Here is a 12620-nt window from a genome sequence, read left to right as displayed (position 1 = left end):
TTTCTACTCCCACAGGTTACCTTTAATGGTAAACTCAGGGCAAGGTGTAGATGAAGGGTCAGATTTAAGGGTTAGGTCAAACAATATATTAGGGTTATTCTCTGTCATTTCTTTCACAGATGCAGATTTGATCATTAAAAAACTTTGCAGAAATAATTTTTGGTTTAGGCTTAAACTGGGATATGTTTTTGGAGTTTTCGATGGCTTTTAATTTTTTTTTTTACGTACATATAAATGAGTCATAGCAACAATTTGTATTTATTTCAGGGTAAAATTGGGTGCATCAAACTCTTTCGTGTGATTCATGATTTTGAAAATCAGCCGGCAAAACATTTTTGGCAATTTCAAAAACTAGCTTACCCTTTTGTTCTTTTTCTAATCAATTTTTCTGGATATTATATATTTTTATTATTCTCTATATTCTACTGGATTGTAAGCTGTTCGGGGCAGGGTTCTCTCCTCCTGTATCACGGTCTGTATTGGTCTGTCATTTGCAATCCCTATTTAATGTACAGCGCTGCATAATATGTTGGCGCTATATAAATCATGTTTATTATTAATATTAATAATTCTAATATTTTTGTATATTTAAAATTTTCAGCTTTACATTTCTGTGAGAGTTTTTCTAACTGAGCAAAATGAATCCAAACATTTAGCTTTTTAAAAATAAAAAATAATACTAATAATAATATTAATAAAAGTTTATATATAATGTTTCCCCAGTTCCTCACAGTCAATCACAAGCTTGTTTGCTGGCCAGTCTATTCCATTTTTTTTTCCACCTGACTAACAAAGTGTCTGAGTCAATATTGACTGTTTGTCAGGCATTGTGTCCTTTAAAAGATCTCTACTCCAGAAGTCAAAATAGCATGAAATGTAATTTTCCAGCTTATCAGTCAGAGGAGACCAGGGCCTGAGATGACTGCTGGTGATAAGGGACCCAGGTCCAAGTGTCAGGGACAGGCAGGCAGCTGGGGAGAAAAGCTTAATAGCAGAACCCCCAGGTACAGCACTCGAGAATCCCCTGGCAAATTGACCATTAAGTTAAAACTCGCCATCCGCCTCTAATTTGTTCTCTTCCTCTCGCTAGCTGGTTGCTGGGTGCTAAAGCAAATCCCTGCTGTGTTTGCCCAGTATAATGTTACAATACTCCTATCAAATATTTGTCAACCTGTCAGCTTCAGCTTCCCCTATAAATACTTTATCCAAAGCTCAGTGGAAGCAAAAGCTGGGGACGAGAGCCAAGCTTACCATTGAGGTGAGCGCTGCATTTTCTATTACATCCTTCTTTTTTATTTTTAAATTAGTCTGGTTAAAAAAAACACACACACACACACACATTATAATATACACAAATACAATTTGCATTATTGCAGGTTGTAAAAAATTACAAGCAAAACAAAAGTACAAAATTTCTCCCAGGCATATATATTATATTCTTATCAGCAGTTACAGTGTTACATGTTTTGTGTAAACCTACATTGCATTTTCAAACCGGGTACAAACAAATGTCTGCTGTGTACAGCTGTAAATACAAATTATACAACTCTTCACTTTGCATTTTATATATAGAAAAGGAAGGAGGCTATGTCAATAATTTCAATATTTAGTTATTTATATATTTATTTATATTTTTTTGAATATAAGGTAGCTTTTTTTTACCTTATTAAAAGTCTATATATATATATAAAAGAGAGAGAGGGACCGAGAGAGAAGCAATTTGGACAATTTACTGCACACCAAAGAACTTTTTGGCCATTTGTAAGGGTGATTTTCTTCCCAATGGCCAGCATTGTAAGAGGAATTCTTCCCACTGACCACCACACTAATATACTGTGAGCTGTGGATATAGTAAATATAGCAGGGGGTCCCTGAAGACCTGAAAGATATTTTCAGGGTTCCCCCATGTTATCAGACTCAATAAAAACAGATATAGGTAAAATTGTTTCATTTTTTGGAACATATATTAATTGGAACATTTATTACATATATTACATGGAACATTATAATAATTGGCATTCTGTCTTTTGCAGATTCCATAAACAATGGCAACCGGCGTGATACGCAACCTCTCCGAGCTCAAATTCCCCTCATCCTTTCAGAATCCTTACTTACTCCCAGATCTGACTCAGGATGTGGACTTCCAGGATTCTTCTGAAGAGGAAGAAGAAATCCTTGAGGAAGAGGAGATGGATGATTTGTCAGATGGAGAACCAATGTCCTTTAGGCCAACTCATGTCTCCGATGACCAGATTCCAACCCCCGAGGACAGCACAGAGATGACCAAACAGCTTTTGAATTTTTCCGAACTCATTAGCTCCGACATTCAGAGATATTTCGGGCAGAAAACAAAGGACGAAGACCCAGATTCTTGCAATATCTATGAAGACTACTTCTCCCCTCGACTGTCAGGAGGCCAGGAGATGTATTACCATGATCTGATGAGGATAGCTCAAAATAAAGACCACGAAAAGGAGGACTTATTCAACCCACTCACTCCTCCTGTTGAGTTTGATGAAAAAATATTAAAAACCATCTACACGAAAGAAGATCCTAAAAAACTGGGGCCCCTCTCTGAACTGTTTGACTTTGGCCTTCGTAAGTATTTAAAGCAGAAATCAATCATGACCAAGGATGGACGGCTACAAAGACTAGACAGGAAGTACGCACATATTGTGCCCATGCATAGAAGGTTGTTGCCACTTTCATTTTGGAAAGAGCCATCTCCAGATACGACGTGCATTTTAAACACCAATACCCCAGATTTCAGTGACCTCCTAGAGAACTGGACATCCGATGCTCATAATGAACTTCATGGAGCTCCAAGAGACCTCTTGGGAGAATTTAGTCGATAGGTCATGGCATTAGTTGTTGTGAGAAGAGCCATTTCAAGTGTGTGGTGAGCTGCAGCCTCATTCAAGTGAATGGGAGAGGACGGTGACCCTTTTTGCATGCAGCTAAGGCAGATCAGGGTTCCAAAAGCAAAAAGCCACCTTGGGCCTTGTGGTTGCCCTTTATGATTTGTGATATGGCCAAAGCTGTGGGCATTTGAGGTTTGCCTCCCCTGCCTGCACAGCAGCAGTTAACGTCACATCTACAGGGGCAAAAATAAACCCCGTGTCTGCAGGTATGGACTTGTGCCCATAGTATTAGTCTGATAATATTTGGAATTCATGGACACTTGCCTTTGATCTAGTTGAACTTTTACTGACCTGCCATACATGGGATCTGCATTGCCAAAGACTTATACAATACAAAGCCACTTTAGGTGAACAAAAACAATGCAACAGAACCCTAAACTGAGCTGATGCAACATGAGAATCGTGTGCATGCTGAGTGGTTTATTAAAAGGATTTAAGAAACAGCAGCAATGTATTAGACAGATCAGATGATACTACACAATAATTTCATTTTAAGTAAAATGACAACTCTCACATCTTGTGTGCCTAGTTCTCATATACCCGCACATACACACACACCGACACAATGTGATAACCCTGTTGGGATCCGCAGTATTTGGCATATATAGCTAGTGGTCACTTGGTGAAGGAGTGTGGTCCTTGCTTCTCCCTGGAGCTGTTTCGTCTGTCCTGATGTGTTCAGGTGTCAGAGGATAATATAGTTTGCATTTTTTAGGGATTGCATGATGGAAAAGGAAAGCAGTGTGGTGTGCAATTTAACAACATTTGAAAGGCCCCCAAATCCATCCAATTTAAATGAGAAAAATGCAGATTTTTTTTTAAAAAATGCGCTTCAACATATCCCTACTGCAAAAATGGTCACCCAATAAAGACAGTTAGCACAATTCCACATTTTTATATAGTTTTGCAGTGGGAAGGGATACCATCTGTGTCAGGTTTATACTACAGTCTGTGACACTGCTGCAAAGATTTCACCTCTTTCCCGCGCAGACAAAAGTCTCCCTATTCCAGTGACAACTGCTTCCTGTCACAAGGACAGGCAGTGAGGTGAAATCTTCCGAACACAGTCACAGAACAATAAAAAGTGACAGACGTATTTACACTTCACAGATCTATCCATACAGATTTTGGCCACCACTCCATGTCTTTGCAACATAAAATAAATATAGCTGAAACAAGGGCTCCATTTTTAAATTATTCACATCAGTTCGCTCTAGATTTGTTCATAACTTTCACTTACGCAGCTAGAATTTCCTATTGTGACAGCTATGCAATTTTGAGTATGGTCACTAGATGGCAGAACGAGTCATTGTTTATAAGAACTTTAGAAGGGGTCATTTGGACCCCCGAGGAAATGGGAAAATGAATGGCATCTGGCCCGCCAGCGAGTGATGCCACTACTGCAACTCACAGCATCACTGGAGTCCACAGAGTTCTAAAGACGCAAGTAACTGCAGTCCTGGCATCAATCGCGTCTATGGAACAGCTGTCTGCTTATGCGGCTCTGCATTTGGCAGTTCTATAGACACAAGTAATGCTGGGAATTGAGGTCCCAGCATCATTTGTCTTCTGTTTCTCCTCTGAGACCGGTCGCTATACCTAGCTCACAGCAGGAGAAATAAAGTTACTCAGATCTGCAGGAAACAAAACAAAGTAGAAGGTAATCATTTGTGTGAAATGTGTTAAATCATCAAAAATATATGTCACTCTTTTCTGTCTCTTTTGTAAATAACTTTACAAAAAGTTTTGAAGATATCAGATATGAGCACATAATTTATACATGTGTAACATTAATTTTATTTCTTGGTGTCAACTGATTAATAACATTCATACCATCTTTTTTCAAATATATCCAAAAACTGTAGCCAGGGGCCAATTAGTGCTTACATTGCATTGCCAAGTTTTTTCTTGTTCCAGGTTGCATGTTAAGCAATACCTCTTTGTTTCCATAAAAAAATGTTTTATATTTAATTCGAAGGAATTACTTCCTATTTTTTAAATACATTTCAAGTTTGGCCCCCGACTTGGAGTTTTCATTTCGGCCCTCTGTGTATTTGAGTTTGACACCCCTGGACTAGAGAGATAGAATATAGAGCCCCTGGTGTCTTTTCCAATCATTACAATTATAAACTTTTCTAATTGCTACTACTTTAAAAGTTAAGTATTGCGAAGGGGGAGATTAATAAAGCAAATCCATCACCACCTAAAAAATGGGATAAACAATACTCCACTATCTGGCTGGAGGAGACTCATATCATCCTTCTCAAAATGCAAAGAAAGCCAAATAATTTCCTCTTCGCTGTTGTGCTTTTTGGGTATGCCCCAGTAGTACAGAATATGATGGTGGGTCAGGCTTTAGGTTACCCAAGCTGCCTGCAGGTGTCAGCACCGAGTGTTAGCCATAGAATAATTTATACACAGTGTGAGCAAAAAAATTTTCTTTTTCAGCAAAGTCTATTCAGTTATTAGTCATAATAATAAGGTGCCTTACCCCCAGGCCCATGCTATGCCCAATGCATTTTACACATCTGGGCCCAATCATAAAGGCACCAGCTGCTATGTCACATGACACAGTAAGGACTCGAGGGCTGCTGGAACAGATCACTGCAGATGGTGGGCAACCAGCATCAGATGTTTTATGCTAAGAATTGCTTGCTAAACCAAGACTATATTAAACATGGATTCGCTGATGACTTTCATATGTATTTCCCCGGGAGCCTCCTGGTATCTTAATCAGCGGGCCCTGGTAATATACAAGTAGTAGTATACTACTAATCTCTGAATCTATTTTCCCTTGAGAAGGGACGTTTAAGGGGGGATATGATCACCCTGTATAAATATATAAATGGTCCATATGGAGAACTCTTTTCCTTAATATTCACTAGAAGAGCAATACAAAGGACAAGAGGGCAATCTTTGCGTCTGGAGGAAAAGAAGTTTAAGCTCCGGATAAGGAAGGGATTCTTCACTGTAAGGTCTGTCATAAAGTGGAATCGGCTCCCTCAGGAAGTAGTTTCAGCAAGTTCTATAGCTTGCTTTAAGAAAAAGCTGGATGATTTCTAGAAGCACAGAATATAACTGGGGATTAAGGCTTAAAAGTAAAGATAACAGAGACTGCTGATCCAGGGAACATCTGATTGCCTCATGGGATCAGGATTTTTTTTTTCCTGTTGGAACAAATTGTACCAGGGTTTTTTTTTTGCCTTCCTCTATATCTATGTCCATAGGGTTTTATATCTGGGATATGTATATTTCTATAGTGGTTGCACTTGATGGACTTGTGGTCTTTTTTCAACCAATGTAACTATGTGTCTTGGGATGAGGTCTAAAAGCAAAGATATCAACCTGAGGGAACTTGGACTGGCTGAGCCTGCTAAGCACAGCAGCAGCAAGGAAATGTTCACATCTGAGCACTCTGTATCCTTCTGCAACAACAGCATCCAAGTCCACTCCAAAATACCTACCTAAATAAAGCCCAGAGCAAGGCCACAATGACTTGTGATGCTAGTGTAATCAGGAACGATATGATCTGGCTTGAAAACCAAAATTCCATCTATATATAACCATGACGTACCATTCATACTGCAAGAACCACCACTGCCGCTCACGGGAACATGGGAGTTTGCATTCAAAATTAAAACGTTAAAAATCACAAGTTTAATAAAGCATTATTGAAGCACCGTATCAGTGCAAATCCTAAAACATTTTTACAAGCATAATATGATTAGAAAATATATATGAAAAGATCAAAACCTAATATGGATATGCAAGGAGGGACAGCTTCTGAACATGAGAAAGAAGGAACTGCTGTCCCAATGAATAAACTGTACTGGGGAGGAGATATGAGGGAGCCCATGGATCTGGTATCAATATATGTTCACTTCATTTTTTACAAAATGCTCCCCAGTTAATATTTTAACAGTTATCAGAATCAATTTCAGTCCAAGGATATAACTTGAATATAGCAGGTCAGAGACATTGCCATTTCTAACAAGTGACCCAACCCTGGCCATTTTATATTCACCTATCCAAGGTTTACCTGCTGCTGTTACAAACAAAATACTTAGTGTTTCCTGGTGTCAAAGCTTTATCCACCGCTAACAATGCTTGGGTGCCTGTCCCTGGCACTGCACAATAGAAATCACATGCTCAGGTTGTATTTTGACATAAGAAGAAAAGATTGCACTGGGGCTTAATAATAAAAAGGTTGTTGGGGATGGTAAGGTTACTTTGTCCTGAATGGGCAAAAGTGTCAGTGTTGCTTTAAAGAAGATGCAAAACATGATGAACGACAAGCGCCTGCAGTAAATGGCCCCGATGAGCTCAGAGAAGCAGCCTGTACAGGTAATAAATAATGCATGTCACTAGTTTTTAGGGTGTCCTTAGCCTGCTCATTCATCTAGTCAGCTGACTACCTCAACTCTATGGCAATAGAGAGAGAACCAATGCAACATAAGTTCTGTTACAACAGTTCCTATTCCTATCAGGTAATTAATGATGAGCAACACAGGAGGTGAATTCCATAAAGCTGGATCATTTCAGCACACCCAACCACCTTAGATCTCTGGGTAGCAAAAGTCTGCAGGTGTTTGCTTCTTTTAAGCAACAGGTACTCTTTGAAACTGGCTTGTATTATTATATTTACCGATAGGATGGGTCCTGCTCCAGGATATAAAAAATGACCACACTAAGTGTTTAGATCAGAATATTTCTGCACAAGCAGATAGCAATCTCACACCACATATCACTAGTAAACTATATTTCTGCACTAAGAAATGTTCCTGCACTGGATCAGAGCAGGAAAATGTCCCTGCAACAAATGTTGTTACCCTAACAATGTTAGGGTAATAACACGGTCAGGATGTAAGTCCTTTGATGCCAGAAGTGTAAACCAAGAAGAGGAGGTCTGACAAAAAAGGCCTTGTCATGTATTCCCTGGCCACACACAAGAGTTTGAACATTCTCCAGGAGGCTTCAAGTTTGGCAGCGTCACAAGTTCACAGAACCGGTAACGTCTGTTCCAAGGAAAGGAGATGAAAATAGATTTGGTTAGAACGAGGGAAGAAGACGGTTTCACGTCTGTGCCAAGCATAACTCTTCCAGGCCGTTTTTGCCAATCCGGTATCGAGCAAGATCTTTCCTGGTGACCAAACCAACAACCTGCAGGTAAGAGAAGATAGAAAATAAGATTCTAGTAATTGAGGAAGCAAAGAATTCTGTTTATTATTGAAAAGTATTGCACATAAAAAACAAAAGGTAGAAAAATACCTAAAATTTCTTGAAGGCCAGAAATAAAAACACAATTAAACTAACACTGGTAGAACAGGAGACCTCCTACATCTCTGTTGAAGTTAAGTAACACATACAGGTCTTTTCGCTGCCCCAGCCTGTGATTGGACAGTGAAAGAACAAACAGCAGACTGACATGCTCATCGCTCTGTCACTCTCTTCCTATCAGCATACTTCTTGCACAGCTTACTGGCTTCCTGGTGCTGCTTCTTTCTGTCCCAGGCTGGACTCTTCCATACAAGCATTGTAAAAGGCAGATGAAGGTACTTCCATTACTTGTATTTATTAAACATATTTCACAATGTATTATTGTTTACAGAACTGAATTAAAGTGCCTCAAGCAACTTTCCCTTATTGATAAACTGATTAAAGCGGCCGCCATTTGTGCTTTGTTGAAAAACTGTGACATTGCAATCTCATTAAATGCATTCGTAGCAAATAGAAGGTAAATGGGCTGTCCATACTAACCAATGGGATTCCAGCTGTCCATACACAGGCTGGAAATTCATAGCTGGAATAGTTTGCCATCCTCCCCTAAAATAATCTAAAATTGTAATGGAAAACATATAAAAAATGGTGTGCTTACTCGATTATGACTGTTCACCACAACCAGATGCCTCAGTCCGAGTGCACGGAACAGCTTGAAGACTCGCGGTAAAAAAAAAAAAAAAAAAAAAACAAAAGGTAGAAAAATACTTAAAATTTCTCATGCCCAGAAATAAAAACACAATTAAACCAACACTGGTAGAACAGGAGACCTCCTACATCTCTGTTGAAGTTAAGTAACACATACAGGTCTTTTCGCTGCCCCAGCCTGTGATTGGACAATTAAAGAACAAACAGCAGACTGACATGTTCATCGCTCTGTCACTCTCTTCCTATGAGCATACTCCTTGCACAGCTTACTGGCTTCCTGGTGCTGCTTCTTTCTGTCCCAGGCTGGACTCTTCCATACAAGCATTGTAAAAGTCAGATGAAGGTACTTCCATTACTTATATTTATTAAACATATTTCACAATGTATTATTGTTTATAGAACTGAATTAAAGTGCCTCAAGCAACTTTCCCTTATTGATAAACTGATTAAAGCGGCCGCCATTTGTGCTTTGTTGAATAACTGTGACATTGCAATCTCATTAAATGCATTCGCAGCAAATAGAAGGTAAATGGGCTGTCCATACTAACCAATGGGATTCCAGCTGTCCATACACAGGCTGGAAATTCATAGGTGGAATAGTTTGCCATCCTCCCCTAAAATAATCTAAAATTGTAATGCAACACATATAAAAAATGGTGTGCTTACTCGATTATGACTGTTCACCACAACCAGATGCCTCAGTCCGAGTGCACGGAACAGCTTGAAGACTCGCGGTAATGATGCTTCCTGTAAATTACATAAACATATGAATATGAGCACATGTACACCAATATACTATTAGCTGTTGTATATGTAATATATTTCTATTTGGTGGAGTTAGATCATACAGGGCTTCTGTTAATATTAAGAGGTTGGATACTGCATAGGATGACCAGGCCCTCATGCAGCCCAGACGGCCTGCACATCAACCTACCTTTGGGATCAAATGAGACTAAACAGTGTAGCAAATAGATGATAAAACTGACTTACCTGAGGCACCGTGTAGGGTGTTGGGTTCATGAACTCTGAAAGGTCCATTAGACACTCCCGCTCGTCCTGTGACACATGTATAGACTGGATAGGCGGGAATCGAGGGTAAGCATCTCGGAAGTCTTTCAATTTTAAACGCCTCAGGCTCGGGCTCATGTTCTCTCGCTCTACAAACACCTACAGAGATACGGTGACAGAATAATATCCTGGCATACAAGAATTCTCCACAAAACAGACATCTGTCCGGCACCAAGCTCTGGAAGTCTGCAGGGGGCTAACGAAAAATGGTGTAAAGAGATGTAGAACTCCCGCTTGTTTAAGATGCACATGTACTTGGCCAGAGACAACCAAGCAAGAAACATATGCAGAAAGTATATAGCAATGGCAGCTTCTATATTTCTCTCATTGCAGGATACCAGTTCCAGGCCTACACGTTATATTTGCAACCAATTTGTAATAGGAAAAACCCTTTTGGTTTTGTGAAAATGGCAAATGCTGAACAACAGCCATATCAGGACTGAGAGCAGAAGTTACTGAGAGCAGAAATTTAGCTCTCTTGCAGCATTGTCAGACTTCTATAATGCACAGCTGCTTAGTAAGGCTATGGAAATTGAAGTTGTCAATACAATGTTTAACAACCTGCATTTCTGAGACTTTCAAGCCAACAAGAAGATGAAATTAACTTTCATTACATTCGTCATTCTATGCTCTGTGCAAAACAGTCTGGTCTGCTTTAAACCCTCAACCCTGGCAAAGAATCACACTGCTGGCTCTACCTGTGACACATTGTAGGAAATTCGACACTTAACAGAATCAGCTTTGCAGCCCATAGGACTTACCTTATGTTTAAGTAGAACAATCAGCTGAGATCGTAGGATCAGTCCACACAATCGCGGAGGCTGGAAGGCAAAATATAAAGGGTTGTACCAGAAAACCAAGTTGCAGCCTTAACATCAAAGGGTCACAGGTAATATTCAGTACAAATTATGCTATAAAAAACCTGATAAAGCAATCAGACATATTATAAGAGATGGTCAGAGACTGCAAATGAACGCAGAGTATTGTCCGAGAGTTAGAATAATTACAAAAGACATGTTGCATGCTGCAATATGTGGAAGTTAAAGACGTTGCATAGAAAAATACTTATGCCATTACAGACAAGGGGACAAGGGACAGGTTAAAAAAAAGGCTGCTAGCAATCACTGACATTATAGTTCGTTTAACAATTAATAGTTTTGCTTTAAAATAAACTATATATACTCAGAAGAGAAAAAAAAAATATATAAAAAAGTGAACTAACTGCATATCCTGTTACATGTGCTGGTCAGGTCCAAACCTGCACCTAGGCAAGGAGAACACCAATAGGGCCTTAAAGTGAATCTGTCAGCACTGTATACACTACAATGTAACAGAACATGACTGCAGTTACCACGTAATGGCAATACAACTGCTAACATAAAAAAATTCACTGTGTGCCCAAGAAGTGCCCATACTTAGGAAATATTAGGTACACAAATGTTGAAACTTATGTTGGAGCTCATGTAGGTCTTGAACTCTTGTCTCACCTCTCCTGAGTTATTCTCCACAACTGGGAATCCGTTGTGGTTTGTCCTGGTGTCACTCAGGATGTCCACTATAATGCCCACTTTCTCTCTCCGATGTAACCAGGTAACTGGTGAACTTAGTACCTCCCTTAAAAAAACAAAAAAACAAAAAAAAAAACAAGAAAATGAATACAGCAATACAACACTGGAAGAAGGAGCTGGGTGGTGGCTGCCTAAATAGAGCCTTTGCAAGGTAGAGCAAAAAGTTTGCTTTACTGAACCTTCCCTGGCAGCTTTTACCTTTTCACCTTATTCCCCTGCTGCTGCAAGGGAGATCACCTCACAAAACAAGGGAGGGGGATATAACTTACCCACTTTTACTTGCATGTAAATGAGTGGGGTCTTGGAGAATGAAGATTTAGCAACTTGATGCTGGCACATGGAGGCAAGAAGAGTCCTCTTCCCCGTGTAATCTCCAACTAACAATGTAGCTGACACAAGGCTAATTCTACTCAATCATGGTGGTAAATTGAGCAGCATGGGAACAAAAGTCATACAAGTATGAGCAGCTGTAGAGGAAAGAATTTAAGTGAACCTGTTGCTTTGTTAGTGTCTCCTGGGGAAAGGAAAGTTTCCTAATTACTCATCCACTTTCAATATTCTATAAACCTCTCATATTGTCCTAGTTTTTCTCTAACTCCAAATTTTGTCCAAATCATCTACAGCCCCTCACATTGCCCTGGCTTTCCTAAAATCCCTCAAAGTATCCCAAGTGTATCTACAGCCCTAATTTATGTCTGCAACCAGCCATATTGTCCATGGTAATAAGTATACACATCTCAGCTCATCTTAAACCCACTTTCAGCTTCATGGAGGATAAAAGGTCACAACTGATTATTAGCTGCACTCAACCTATTCATTAAAAAACAATTTAGTTTCAGAGGAAAACAAACAGGAAGATGGTGAGGCAGAAACCACACTGCACAAAGCCTCTTTCTATTATTTGCTAGGGAGAAATTCAAGCTTGTTTAACCTCAGAGTTATAAACTGGGCAGAATTGGCTGCACAATATTAGATACAGTCTAGATAAAGTCAAATATTCTGATTGCCAAACCACTGGAACAGAAATCGTTTTCTGTGAATTACATCTGTGATAAGACATTAAAAGTAGCAAGCTTAGGCTATGTACACACAGCAGACATTTCTCGCCTGATTTAAACAGTCGGGTTCTTCTCAGGTG

At 39.4% G+C, this 12620-nt stretch overlaps 2 protein-coding genes across 2 annotated transcripts in view; one reads left to right on the top strand and one right to left on the bottom strand.

The window, feature by feature from the left end:
- The first annotated feature begins 2021 nt into the window (after nt 1-2021).
- Nucleotides 2022-3329, top strand: PERCC1 (proline and glutamate rich with coiled coil 1). The gene has a single exon (XM_072417410.1). The coding sequence runs from the start codon at nt 2046-2048 to the stop codon at nt 2853-2855; it is 810 nt and encodes a 269-aa protein (XP_072273511.1). The 5' UTR covers nt 2022-2045; the 3' UTR covers nt 2856-3329.
- A 1365-nt stretch (nt 3330-4694) lies between these two features.
- Nucleotides 4695-12620, bottom strand: part of CLCN7 (chloride voltage-gated channel 7) — a 47816-nt gene continuing 39890 nt past the window's right edge. Inside the window, exons 21-25 of the mRNA XM_072417409.1 lie at nt 11402-11528; nt 10676-10735; nt 9837-10013; nt 9513-9593; nt 4695-8081 (exon numbers count right to left, since the gene is read on the bottom strand). Coding sequence (XP_072273510.1) covers nt 7995-8081; nt 9513-9593; nt 9837-10013; nt 10676-10735; nt 11402-11528 — 532 coding nt within the window. The 3' untranslated portion in view covers nt 4695-7994. The remainder of the gene's footprint in view (nt 8082-9512; nt 9594-9836; nt 10014-10675; nt 10736-11401; nt 11529-12620) is intronic.

The sequence above is a fragment of the Pyxicephalus adspersus genome, chromosome 7 (assembly GCF_032062135.1).
Source record: "Pyxicephalus adspersus chromosome 7, UCB_Pads_2.0, whole genome shotgun sequence".
Classification (NCBI taxonomy): Eukaryota; Metazoa; Chordata; class Amphibia; order Anura; family Pyxicephalidae; genus Pyxicephalus; species Pyxicephalus adspersus.
This window is presented reverse-complemented; position numbering and strand designations above follow the sequence as displayed.